This window comes from Mus musculus, chromosome 8 (assembly GCF_000001635.26).
Source record: "Mus musculus strain C57BL/6J chromosome 8, GRCm38.p6 C57BL/6J".
Classification (NCBI taxonomy): Eukaryota; Metazoa; Chordata; class Mammalia; order Rodentia; family Muridae; genus Mus; species Mus musculus.
The window spans coordinates 13,906,663-13,920,294 of NC_000074.6; the positions used below are offsets into that span (position 1 = coordinate 13,906,663).

Here is a 13,632-nt window from a genome sequence, read left to right on the forward strand (position 1 = left end):
TAACCTATGCTGCGTGTATTAGGTGCACTTTGGACTTAGTGTTTTCACCTTGCATGGGTTTATCAGGACAAACCCCACTGGAAGCTGGACAGCTCTATCTTATTGTCTCTGTTCACTTATTATCTTGGCTTGGTAACAGCGACAAAAACTTCAAACAGTCTGAATTAAGGTTAGCCTTTGCTTGCAAACACACCTCTACAAGTTCAATAAACAAAAGCACAGAGCCACTGGGCATGGTTTAGAATCGAGAGCCACACGCCTAGATTAGGTGTGTGGACGGAATAATGCTGACTTCCACCCATAATTGGTCTAGTATTTTTAAAGTGTATAGCGCAAAACACTATTAGACTAAAAGCACGTCAGAAATTATTTACATAATACATTTCAAATATGAATACCTGCTATTTAAAAATGTAAAAGACTAACCTGAATATATATGTTTTTGCTCATTACACACTAGGCACTTTAAAATATTTTTGTTTACTCGGGTAAGAACCATTCCTAGTTCCGTTTTGTTATCAAGGCAGAAGAGCTCCACAACCTGCAGTGGTCCAGTTTCCCTCTCCTTTCTACAGACCCTATACTACCTATTTGGAAAACATTCCACCTGTTGACACTGCTTTCCCAGCTTTCTAGGAACTGAAAGCCATTCTAGGCTGCAGGTCAGCAAGACTGTCTTTGAGCCCCAGGGCTACGAGCAAGAAGACTCTGGCGTGTAGGAGATTGGGGCAGTCCGAACAGACCCTTGCATTCACAGATGCCTAGCTAGGCAGGCAGGTAAATGGGACAGTGAGGTGAGGGACCCGAGTGTAGACCAGCGGTGTCCTTGCTAGCCCCAGCCCGGCGCAAGGGAGGTCTGTAGGTCCGGAGAGGACGTCTGGAAACTGAGGCTAACCACACGGGTTCCGCCAGACAACTTGGGCAATGCCAACAAGGCGGGTCAAAAAAAAAAACCACCAGAACCGACCCTGGGGCGCCTAGGATGGGTGGGTGGGGCTTGTGCTCACTGAGCACGCGCGCCCCGAGGCCTCCGAGTTCGGGTAGCAACACGAATCACGTGGCTCCTCTCCGGCCAATCAGCGGGACGCCAAGGCGGGGCGTCCAGCGGTGGCCCTCGGCGGGAGGCGGACGGCTTCCGGCAATAATTGGACGCTGCGGCTCGGTGTGGTTGGTGGCTGTCTCGTCTGGAAGGGACCCGCAGGTGAGAAGGGCCTCAGGACGGGGAGGGGCAGTCGGGCAGGGCGTCCCTGGCTCGCCCTCCGATGTCCGCCGTGCTGCTCCGGGGGCCCCGAGCGGGCTGTGGGCTCGTCCAACCTCGGTAGATGCAGGCGTCCGCCCCCCACCGCCGCCGGCCTGTCCCCTGCGGGTCCGTGCGGCCTCCCGTGCACACCTGTGTGTGCACCATCCTTCAGGCCGGCGTGTGCGCTCGCCGCGAGGCACGCGAAATTTGCATCTTTGTCCTCACAGCTCCTTTCTGCCTCTGTTCCAGGGCAGTTCCATCTCCATCCCTGGGCCTATTCAAACTCCCCAGAACTCAGACGTCTGGAGAACTGTCCCTGTGAAGGCCCCCCACCCCCCACCCTTTTACCTGCAGCGCCAAGGCTTGATTTCCCACCATTATCAGAAAAGATCCCCCATTTCCTTCACATTCCGTTTTCCTTCGTTCCTGGGCATGTTGTCCTACTACGAAGCATCTGTGATGATCTCTCTAGATTCCTTGGAGTAAACCCCATTTCTGACATTCAGCCTAAATATACAGTGGTTTTGTTTGTTTGTTGTTGTTTGTTTTTTTATATGATCTTTCACAATCAAATTTACCCACCTATACAAACTCTTCACGTTTGATCCAAGTTGTTGGAATTTAATTTACTTGAAAATCTTGTAAGAAAGCTAGAGCAGCGGAAAAATCAAATGCTTACTAGGTTGAAGATGGGCTTCATTTTAAAAAGGGATTTGTTACTGTTAATTATGAGTGAGCCTGTGTGTGGGCACATGCACGAGTGCCTGGGGAGACCAGAGGCTTCCATCCTGATGGGCTGGAGTTATGGTGTCAGCTGCCTGACTTGGCTGCTGGGAACCAAGGGCGGGGTCTTCTGCAAGAGCAGTTACAGTGAGTGAGCTCTTAACCCGCTGACCCATCTCTCCAGCCCAGGCCATACATTCTTTCTTACTCTAGAACAATGGAGATTATCGTTCTCGAAATTTTAAATGAAAAAATAAGAGTGAAGCTTTTTTTCTCCAAAAGTGAACCTGCCTTGCTATTTTTGTTATAAACTGTTTTATTATAATGCCCCTGCTATACGCTCAAAGCGTTTGTTTTGAAGATGAAGGCCATTGATGTACAATCCGATTATTTTTTTATGTAATTTACAAATAGAGCAACACACATATAAAGCCAAAAAATAGAAGACAAAGAACAAAAACGCAAACCACTGAAACCTGTAATTTCCTGGAACCTGTTTTAATAGGCTGTTATGATTACTATAAATATAGTGCCTTAAGAGCATGGCTTGTGGAGTGAGAGTCCGTAATTTTGAATCCCGTCCTATGGGATTCTTTGCCTCTGTACTGTCATGGATAAATAGAGTGTTTTGTTATGATGCTGGTGGTTGAACAAACATAGCCCCTTGAATATGCTAAGCTCGAGCTGAGCCTTCAAATAGAGAATTATATTTGCAAAGTGTGGCAGTTTTCTACTTTACAGGTTAGTGTGAGGACTAAACTCAGTGCAATTCAGTGAATTATTCAGCGTTAATGCCTGGCCCATTCTGAGTTCTAGTGTTTGCTGTAACTGTTTTCATTAGGAGAACGTGTGTTTGTTGTTGTTGTTGTTGTTGAAGAAGGAGAAGGAGAAGAAGAAGAAGAAGAAGAAGAAGAAGAAGAAAGTATATTTTGCTTAGTTCAAGATCTTTAGTGTTCGTTTCTCCTAGGACATGGATTTGAAGAAATCATCCTGCTCATCTGAAGTGCCCCACATTCATGTCCCACCATGGGAAATAGAAACTCAGAAAAGACCTAAAGATCTTCGGCCCCAAGTGACTTTTGGCATTAGCTTGACATTCTTGTGCTTAAGTTTTAGTGTGTATACGGGCAGGAGAGATGACTCAGTGGTTAAGAAGCCTGCTGCTCTTGCAGAGGACTAGCTTAAGTTCCCAGCACCCACATGGTGGCTTCCCACGGGATAGAACTGCAGTTCCAGGAGGATAGGATGCCTTTGTCCGATCTACTGGGCACCCATGGATGTGGTACTACACTCACGCATACAAGCAAAGCACTCATACACATAAAATAAATATGTATATATTTTAAAAGGACGGATTGTATAAGCTGTGTCACAGCTGAGTAGACTCAGACATTACTCATACATATACATTTTCAGAAATGATTTCTGGATTTTACTTTATATGATGGTTAGACTTGGTTGCCAACTTGACACACCTGGGAATAGGGAACCTTAATTAACTCCGTGATGTTGGCCTCTGGCAGTGGCTCTCAGCCTTCCTAATGCTGTGACCCTTTAAGACAGTCCCTCGTGCTGTAGTGAACCCCCAGCCATAAAATTATTTTTGTTGCTAGTTCATAACTGTAATTTCGCTGCTGGTGTGAATTGTGATATAAATATCTGATATGCAGGATATGTGCTCCCCACCCCAAAGGGGCTGAGACCCACAGGTTGAGAGCCACTGGCCTGTGGCCTATTTATTGACTGTTTTCTTGACTGGTAAGTGTCGTATGGTGACCCAGTGTACTTGGGGTTATACAGCCCTGTGCAGGAGGGTCTGAGCTATATGAAGAAAATACTGTGGCAAGCCACAGTCATGAGCCAGTTAGAAGTATTCTGTGGTTGGTTTCTGCTTGCATTTCTGCCTGACTTGCACAGAGGGTGTGGACTATAACCTGTGAAATGAAATAAACCATTTTATTAACCATTAAACCATTAACCTTAAACCATTTCCATTTCTTTTTTTTTTTTTTTTTTTTTTACGATTTATTTAATGAATGTGAGTGCTCTGTAGCTGTACATATGGTTGTGAGCCTTCGTGTGGTTGTTAGGAATTGAATTTTAAGACCTCTGCTTGCTGCGGTCAACCCCGTTGGCCCTGCTTGCTCCGGCCCAAAGCTTTATTTAACATTATACATAATGTACATAATGTACGCTGCAGCTGTCTTCAAACGCACCAGAAGGGGGCGTCAGATCTCATTACAGATGGTTGTGAGTCACCATGTGGTTGCTGGGATTTGAACTCAGGACCTTCGGAAGAGCAGTCAGTGCTCTTACCCGCTGAGCCATCTCCCCAGGAGACCTCACACCCCAACAAAGGTTTTAGTCAGAATGTTTTATCTCTGCAACAGAAAAGAAACTAGACTGTCTGAGCCTTTGCAAATTCTCCAAACAAAGGTGGTTTTAATTTAAATACATTAATGAAAATTCTGGCAGTTCATGTCTTCTAATCAAGTAGATAGATTTCCATAAAATGTGGGTTGTCATCATTTAAAATCTTTTAGTAACGTTATTTCCTGATCAGACGCTCCATAACAGGTATGAACCTTTTAAATTACGTGTCTTTTGTTTTATGAGAAAGGGTCTTTGTCCAGAGCCCAGGTTGGTCTTGAACTCCTGCCTCAGGTACCTGAGTGCTAGGCTTACAGGTGTGCTTGTGTATGTCGCCCATACCTAGCCCCAGTGGTGTTTTTGTTTGTTTGTTTTTAGTGGTGCTTGGGCTTGAACCCAGGGCCTTATGAGCAACTCCGCAAGCACTGTGGTACCTACCGGTCTATAGCCCCGGATCCGGGGGGGCCTTTTGTTATTGTTTATCAATACATTTGCTCCCAGAATTCGCCTTAGGTTATGAACTATAGAGACTGAACTTTAAGCTAGTGGACTGACACTGCAGTCACAAGACCGTGTCATGACAAGTCTGTGAAGTAAATTGTTAAGAGAACAAATATTTTCCTGTAGGTTGGGAAGTCAGGGACATAAGGGTTTTATTTCTATGGTTTACTGGCTGCTGTGCCAGTCCTTTAAAAATCGAAACACTTAGCTGATGAAGTGGTTATACCAAACTATTTCCTCACTAAGTTGTTTAGAGAATTACAGTCGCATAGAGTTGGCAGTAATCAAAATATAGTTGGAAATGCCACAGTGGCTCTTTTTATAAATACAGTTAATTTTTTTTTGAAGCTAAAAGGTAAGTATACCTAAGAGGTAGTGGCTGCCTAGATTAGTGCAATGTTTGCATGTTATGAAGCTTAAGGTAATTTGCTAGCTGTGGACACGGGTTTACCTAAGACAAAGGTGAGGAACTGTTGGTTCAGGAGGGTTGTTTGTTTTGTTTTGTTTTGTTTTGTTTTTTCCTGTTTTGTTCTTCCTTTTCATTTTGTGCTACAGACCCTAGAACATTGTCTTTCTAAGCATACTCTTCATAAGAGCACATTGCTCAAAAATGAAGTCTCAGAGGTCGGAGTCTCTCACGGTCCTAGTCACAGTTCTAGGACGTCAGCACAACCAGACTTCTGTTCAGTGTGTCAAAGCTGGGACCTACACTGCATCCTTCATCTTCTCCCCAGGTGCCTGTCACTGCTGTTGCTCAAGCTCGAGTCTCCATTTATTTGCATGCACGCATGCATGCATACATACATACATACATACATACATGTGTAGCCATGTTCCGTTGTCAGGAGCTTCCTAGCTATGCTGCCTTTCTCTCTAGTTTCTCTCCTTATCACGTATGGTATTCATACTCTAGTCTGTGTGTGTACACGTAATTCATAACTCATGTATGTGAGTTGTCTTTGAATGTTCTCATCTTACTATTTTAGTTCCTGTGCTGGGCTGCTTCCCATAGGCAGGTGTGACATCTCATTACTTAGTCTATGTCCAGTGGTTATCATTCAAACAGTCCTTCATCTAATCATTAGGAACTTTAAGGATTTCCAGGGTTGGTTTATTTTGCTCTGGACCATTTCTCTGTGAAATGGCAGTTGGGGGAGTTGCTTGTGACAGCCATGTGTGCTTAGGCTGAGGTTTCTGTGTAAAGTTTCCCTCACGTCTCCTGTCCTCTAAAGTGTTCTCTGCCCCAATCCTGAACGTTGTTGACAATCTGATAAGTCTGGATTGACGGAATGTGGTGGTGAACTTTGCATTTTGAGATTAATGGTAGCTATGAAATAGGTTTGTAATATAAAAGGTTTAAAAATCTAAAGAACATTTTGTTATGCACCCCCTGATGCAGGATTTTAATCGATACACAGGAGAAGAAGACGTGTAAAGCAGGTTAGAAGGGGCTTGCATTCCTTTTGGTATAAAAAACAAAAACAAAATGAGTTTAGCATGCATTTCACATACTAGGCCAGGACTTCTTGAAGATAATTCGTGGGTAGTGTTGAAATCTACATAGTTTCCTTTCTGTTTGTTTCTTATAATATAGAATAAATGTCTATTGGTAACCTGGCCTTTGCTGGTTAATGTAAATAGAGTTCGAGATCTCCCAAGTCCTCAAAGCGATGAAATACCTGCTTTGATTGGCTTGTCTTTTCAGTGCTGAGGATATTAAACTGAGAACCTCATCCTTATTAGGCAGATGCCCTGCCACTTACTTGCGAATGGGATAGGGACCTCCGTTCTGATGTAAATACTGTGTGTCTGAGGATCCAGGCTGCTCTGCTGAAGTTCTGTGCAAATCAAAGCATCCTCTATAACTAAACTAAAAACTGTCCACCCGTGAACCCCAGTGTCGTATGGCTTCTTGATAATATTTCTCCTGTCATCCCTTTCTCTAAATGTGCTCTTTGGTTGGCTCCTGCCTTTCTCTCCACAGCCTCAGTCTTCTTCGCAGGTCCCTTCCCTGGCTTGTCTCCATCCATTTCCCGTCACCCGTTGTGTTCTTTCTTTTTTTTCTAAAGGTTTATTTTATTTATGTAAGTACACTGAGGCTGTCTTCAGACTCACCAGAAGAGGGCATGGGATCCCACTACAGATGGTTGTGAACCTCCATGTGGTTGCTGGGAATTGAACTCAGGACCTCTGGAAGAGCAGTCAGTGCTCTTACCCGCTGAGCCATCTAGAACTCCTTCCTCTGCCACCTTCGTTTTTCCCATGCTGCTGAGTCGTAGGATGCCATGCGCTTCTGAGATATGTTTACTGAACTCTGGCTGTGCCTGAAATTGCTCTGGTAATTGGGTAGAACACTAAGCAAGACATTGCATTCTCTTGGAGGAGAAGATAAATGATTTCAGGTGACAGTGGCAGAGACGGATGAAGCGGGTGGAGATGTGGAAGGGCCTTGTTTGCATGAAGAGACCAGCTAAGCCTCTGTAGGGAGACGGCATCTTGAATATGTAAGCGTGACTAGCTGGGGCTGTTTTTTACATTCAGTATGTATGCGAGTCACCTTTGGACCTTAATACTCAGTGGGCATCCCTGCCCCTGCCACTCCCAAGCCTGCTGCTCTGCTGTGTGCCTGCCGGAGAGCTCAGTGGTTAGGAGCACTTGCTGCTCTTGCAGACGGCCTAGGTTCACTTCCCAGCACCTACATGGCACCATTGTGCCTGACTGACTGCTTCAGTGTGGCTCGGGTTGCACCCCCAGTCCGCTGCCCTTGACTCAGTGTAAAGCACAGGTCTGATCAGATCGTTTGCCTTCCAACTGCCTGCCTCTGGTTTTCTTAGAATGAAGCCAGGCTCCTTCCTTCTTCTGGTCTCATGCCTTGTCTGACTTCCTGACCATAGTCCACTCCGACGTTCTGTCTCTGATGTCTGGAATAAGCGGGGATTGATTCAGTTGGTTGCCACATACCACTGCACAGGGGTGGAAGGGGTGGGGACCGCTGTTTAGAATGGAATTCCTCAGCCGGCTCAGGACACATCGTCTGCCAGTGCGACCGCCTGTGCTTAACCCAGTTACCACTTCAGTACAGAGTACTGTACAACCCTCACTGCTTGCTCGCCACGGCTAGCCAGTGCTGAGACACATGCATTCACATGTAAAGAGTTCCAAATGAGAAAAAATTGTGTTTTTTATGTGTATGCAACTTTAAAAAAATGATTTATTTATTTATTTATTTTATGTATGTGAGTACACTGTCGCTGTCTTCAGACACACCAGAAGAGGTTCTCAGGTCCCATTGCAGATGGTTGTGAGCTACCATGTGGTTGCTGGGATTTGAACTCAGGACCTCTGGGAGAGCAGTCAGTGCTCTTAACCGCTGAGCCATCTCTCCAGTCCCTGTGTATAACTTTTAATGAAAACTGATTTTTTTTTTTTTAATTTTCTACCTTACAGGAGCACGATGCCGTTTCTGGGTCAGGACTGGAGGTCCCCTGGATGGAGCTGGATTAAAACCGAGGATGGGTGGAAAAGGTGTGACCCCTGTAGCCACGAGCTCAGGAGCGAGGATAGCCAGTACACCATCAACCACAGCATGTGAGTCCCTGTGAGGCCCTGTCGCTGCTGTCAGCCTCTGCATTTGTCAGCTCACGGCAGAGCGTGGTCACCTACCACTTTGCCCACCTTTCTGTCTAGGCGTGTCTCGTCCACGACAGTCATCGGTTAAAGGAGTCGTCAGTCATACCCAGCTTGCACGTGGGTGCTGAGGATTCGACCTCAGTCTTCCTGCTTGTCCATGCGCTCAGTGTGGACTGGTGGTGTTCCTTTGTGCTTAAGGCTGTTGCCTTGTGCGGATCAGTCACGTTTGTTCATGTGTGCTGTTTTGGTAGCCGTGGGGAATGCCCGGACATGTCACAGTTGTCACTAGAGCTGTTAGGAGTGCGGGAGTGTGGACATCTCAAGACTGTGCTTTCAATCCCTTTGGTTGAGATGGTAACTCGCTCAGTGTTATAAAGACCTGGGTGTGCTGTTCCATGCTGGCTGTACCGTTATATGTTTCCAGCACTGGTGCTTAAAGGCTCTTGCTGTCTACATCCTCCCCAAAGCTCACTTGCTGTACTTTTGGACGGTATAGTAGCCATCTTAATGGAGGTCAGGGATTATGGCATTTTAATCTGATTTCCTTGAGAATGATGCTGCCCATATGTTCGTGTGTCCTTAGGCCGTTTGCATTGCTTCCTTGGAGAAATAGTAAAGTTTTCTGCCTGCCCTAAGGGGATTTATTGTTGAAATTCTCTCTCTTTCTTCCTTCCTTCCTTTCTTTCTTTCTTTCTTTCTTTCTTTCTTTCTCTCTCTCTCCCTCCTTCCCTCCCTCCCTCCCTCCATTCATTCATTCATTCATTCATCCATTTATTTATTTATTTATTTTATGTATGTGAGTACACTGCTACTGTCTTCAGACACACCAGAAGAGGGCATTACAGATCCCATTACAGATGATTGAGAGCCACTATGTGGTTGCTGGGAATTGAATTCAGGACCTCTGGGAAAGCAGTCAGAGCTCTTAACTGCTGAGCCATCTCTCCAGCCCTCCCTCCTCTTCCTCCTCCTTTTTTTTTTTTCTAAAAAAAAGCTGGATAAGGGACATTCATCTTAGTCATATGACCAAAGGTTATAAAAATAGGGAGTGTTTGCTCTAAATTGTAGTTAACTGATAGTTTATATACATGAAAAAACTGAAAGGTTTGTACAATATAAATAATTTTATTAACATTTATACACATTAAATTTTAATCCTGGAAGCATTTTTTCTTCACTTTTAGATTTTCATAAACCTGGCTATAAAAAAAATCACCAAAAAGTGTGACCTTCCTACCTCAAAATGCATTATAAAAATAGCAGCTGGTTAATAATTTCCTCAGTGTAGGCATTGTTCTTTATCCTGACCTCTGGGTCTCCTGTGGCTCCATTCCCAAGTCCTCTGATTCCCATCCAACACCAGGCAGAAGCACTCAGCAGTGGCCATTGTGCCAGCAACGTCAGTGGTGTGGGAGCTGCCACAGCCAGGTGGTGTGGGGCCTGCAGCCAGGTGTGGGTCTGCCGCAGCCAGGTGTGGGGGCTGCAGCCAGGTGTTGTGGGACCGCAGCCAGGTGTGGGTCTGCCGCAGCCAGGTGTGGGGGCTGCCACAGCCAGGTGTGGGTCTGCCGCAGCCAGGTGTAGGGGCTGCAGCCAGGTGGTGTGGGGCTACAGCCAGGTGTGGGGGCTGCCACAGCCAGGTGTGGGTCTGCCGCAGCCAGGTGTGGGGGCTGCAGCCAGGTGGTGTGGGGCCGCAGCCAGGTGTAGGGGCTGCCACAGCCTGTGCGTGACTCAGTGGAAATGAGTGTTCCCTGCACCTGATGGTGGCATGTTAAATAGCCTACAGCTCCTGCACATGGCGCTCCAGCCTAGGAAGCTGACTGGATGTCCTCTTCTGTGGCCTCCCATTTCTGTGACACTGCTTCAGGAGAGCAGTAGCCGATCATTTTTCCTTTGATAAGTTTGTGACTTTAGTTAGAAAGCTTTTTCAGATTCAAAACGATCTAGTGTTTGAATCGGTGTGAATAGACCAGCACTAGAGTAAGTATAAGATCATCAGATTCAAGGCCTTGTGTGTGCTCTGGAGTGGGTGTCATGACTCGGCTGTGACAGGATGTAGTTGTGTGTTTGAGGTGCTCTCTGGCTGCTTGGTGATTGGCCGCCATTGTCTGCGTTGTTTCCTTACTGACAGGGACGGACAGACTTAATGTGGCAAACTCAGCTGTTTGATTAAAAGTGCACACTGCAGTGGGTGAAGCGTGGCTTTCACACAGTCTTCTCATCAGGAGCAGTGACAGGGAAATGAGCGAGCACTGTTAAATCGGTGGTTTCCAGTGCCATTATACACAGGCTCCACCAGCCAGCCTGGATCCACGACACTTTTTTCCCTGCCTTAGACCAAAAATTAACTGCAGCGTGTCCAAAAAAATGGGATTTTAGTTTTCATGGTGTGGATTACTGTTATACTTTTTGTTTGTTTGTTTGTTTGAGGCAGGGTTTCATTGTGTAGACCTGGCTGTCATGGAACTCGTTCTGTAGACTGGGCTGGTATAGTTTTAATTATTACAAGGAGAAAACTTCGTTTTAAAGAAAAGATGTTTGTATTGTCATGACTTGACTTGAAGTTTCATAAAAAATGAAAATGCTAAAATATTTTAAATGTATTTAAATATCATAAAGGTAACTTTGATCCGTCTGGTTCTATTAAGTACTTTGAAATATTTGATAGATGCTTATAGAAAAAATGCATAGCACAGCAGCCGTCAGGGTCAGTGCAGCAGCAGTCAGGTCAGTGCAGCAGCAGTCAGGGTCAGTGCAGCAGCAGTCAGGGTCAGTGCAGCAGCAGGCAGGGTCAGTGCAGCAGCAGGCAGGGTCAGTGCAGCAGCAGGCAGGTCAGTGCAGCAGCAGGCAGGGTCAGTGCAGCAGCAGGCAGGGTCAGTGCTGCAGCAGGCAGGGTCAGTGCAGCAGCAGGCAGGGTCAGTGCAGCAGCAGGCAGGGTCAGTGCAGCAGCAGGCAGGGTCAGTGCAGCAGCAGGCAGGGTCAGTGTAGCAGCAGGCAGGGTCAGTGCAGCAGCAGTCAGGTCAGTGCAGCAGCAGGCAGGGTCAGTGCAGCAGCAGTCAGGTCAGTGCAGCAGCAGTCAGGTCAGTGCAGCAGCAGGCAGGGTCAGTGCAGCAGCAGTCAGGTCAGTGCAGCAGCAGTCAGGTCAGTGCAGCAGCAGGCAGGGTCAGTGCAGCAGGCAGGTCAGTGCAGCAGCAGTCAGGTCAGTGCAGCAGCAGTCAGGTCAGTGCAGCAGCAGGCAGGGTCAGTGCTACAGAAGGCAGGGTCAGTGCAGCAGCAGGCAGGTCAGTGCAGCAGCAGGCAGGGTCAGTGCAGCAGCAGGCAGGGTCAGTGCAGCAGCAGGCAGGGTCAGTGCAGCAGCAGGCAGGGTCAGTGCAGCAGCAGGCAGGGTCAGTGCAGCAGCAGGCAGGGTCAGTGCAGCAGCAGGCAGGGTCAGTGCAGCAGCAGTCAGGTCAGTGCAGCAGCAGGCAGGGTCAGTGCAGCAGCAGTCAGGTCAGTGCAGCAGCAGTCAGGTCAGTGCAGCAGCAGGCAGGGTCAGTGCAGCAGGCAGGTCAGTGCAGCAGCAGTCAGGTCAGTGCAGCAGCAGTCAGGTCAGTGCAGCAGCAGGCAGGTCAGTGCAGCAGCAGGCAGGGTCAGTGCAGCAGCAGTCAGGTCAGTGCAGCAGCAGTCAGGGTCAGTGCAGCAGCAGGCAGGGTCAGTGCTGCAGCAGGCAGGGTCAGTGCAGCAGCAGACAGGTCAGTGCTGCAGCAGTCAGGTCAGTGCAGCAGCAGGCAGGTCAGTGCAGCAACAGGCAGGGTCAGTGCTGCAGCAGTCAGGGTCAGTGCAGCAGCAGTCAGGTCAGTGCAGCAGCAGGCAGGGTCAGTGCTGCAGCAGTCAGGGTCAGTGCAGCAGCAGGCAGGGTCAGTGCAGCAGCAGGCAGGGTCAGTGCAGCAGCAGGCAGGTCAGTGCAGCAGCAGGCAGGGTCAGTGCAGCAGCAGGCAGGGTCAGTGCAGCAGCAGGCAGGGTCAGTGCAGCAGGCAGGTCAGTGCAGCAGCAGGCAGGGTCAGTGCAGCAGCAGGCAGGGTCAGCGCAGGAGCAGGCAGGGTCAGTGCTGCAGCAGTCAGGTCAGTGCAGCAGTAGTCAGGTCAGTGTAGCAGCAGGCAGGGTCAGTGCAGCAGCAGGCAGGGTCAGTGCAGCAGCAGGCAGGGTCAGTGCAGCAGCAGGCAGGTCAGTGCAGCAGCAGGCAGGTCAGTGCAGCAGCAGGCAGGGTCAGTGCAGCAGCAGGCAGGTCAGTGCAGCAGCAGGCAGGGTCAGTGCAGCAGCAGTCAGGTCAGTGCAGCAGCAGGCAGGTTAGTGCAGCAGCAGTCAGGGTCAGTGCAGCAGCAGGCAGGTTAGTGCAGCAGCAGTCAGGGTCAGTGCAGCAGCAGTCAGGTCAGTGCAGCAGCAGGCAGGGTCAGTGCTACAGAAGGCAGGGTCAGTGCAGCAGCAGGCAGGTCTGTGCAGCAGCAGGCAGGGTCAGTGCAGCAGGCAGGTCAGTGCAGCAGCAGGCAGGGTCAGTGCAGCAGCAGGCAGGGTCAGTGCAGCAGCAGGCAGGGTCAGTGCAGCAGCAGTCAGGTCAGTGCAGCAGCAGGCAGGGTCATTGCAGCAGGCAGGTCAGTGCAGCAGCAGGCAGGGTCAGTGCAGCAGCAGTCAGGTCAGTGCAGCAGCAGTCAGGTCAGTGCAGCAGTAGTCAGGTCAGTGCAGCAGCAGGCAGGGTCAGTGCAGCAGCAGTCAGGTCAGTGCAGCAGCAGGCAGGGTCAGTGCAGCAGCAGGCAGGGTCAGTGCAGCAGCAGGCAGGGTCAGCGCAGGAGCAGGCAGGGTCAGTGCTGCAGCAGTCAGGTCAGTGCAGCAGTAGTCAGGTCAGTGTAGCAGCAGGCAGGGTCAGTGCAGCAGCAGGCAGGGTCAGTGCAGCAGCAGGCAGGGTCAGTGCAGCAGCAGGCAGGTCAGTGCAGCAGCAGGCAGGGTCAGTGCAGCAGCAGGCAGGGTCAGTGCAGCAGCAGGCAGGTCAGTGCAGCAGCAGGCAGGGTCAGTGCAGCAGCAGTCAGGTCAGTGCAGCAGCAGGCAGGTTAGTGCAGCAGCAGGCAGGGTCAGTGCAGCAGCAGGCAGGTCAGTGCAGCAGCAGGCAGGGTCAGTGCAGCAGCAGGCAGGTCAGTGCA

General features: G+C 48.9%; 1 protein-coding gene across 4 annotated transcripts in view; it reads left to right on the plus strand.

Annotated features, from left to right (window-relative positions):
- The first annotated feature begins 1,073 nt into the window (after positions 1 to 1,073).
- Fbxo25 (F-box protein 25) overlaps positions 1,074 to 13,632 on the plus strand; it is a 35,140-nt gene continuing 22,581 nt past the window's right edge. For 3 of the 4 annotated variants that reach the window (NM_001359061.1, NM_025785.3, NM_001347316.1), the window contains exons 1-2: positions 1,077 to 1,201; positions 8,282 to 8,422. In NM_001359061.1, the coding sequence (NP_001345990.1) occupies positions 8,289 to 8,422 (134 nt within the window). In that variant the 5' untranslated portion in view covers positions 1,077 to 1,201; positions 8,282 to 8,288. Of the gene's footprint in view, positions 1,202 to 8,281; positions 8,423 to 13,632 lie in introns of all 4 variants that reach the window. The other variant, XM_030243729.1, reaches the window with a different exon arrangement.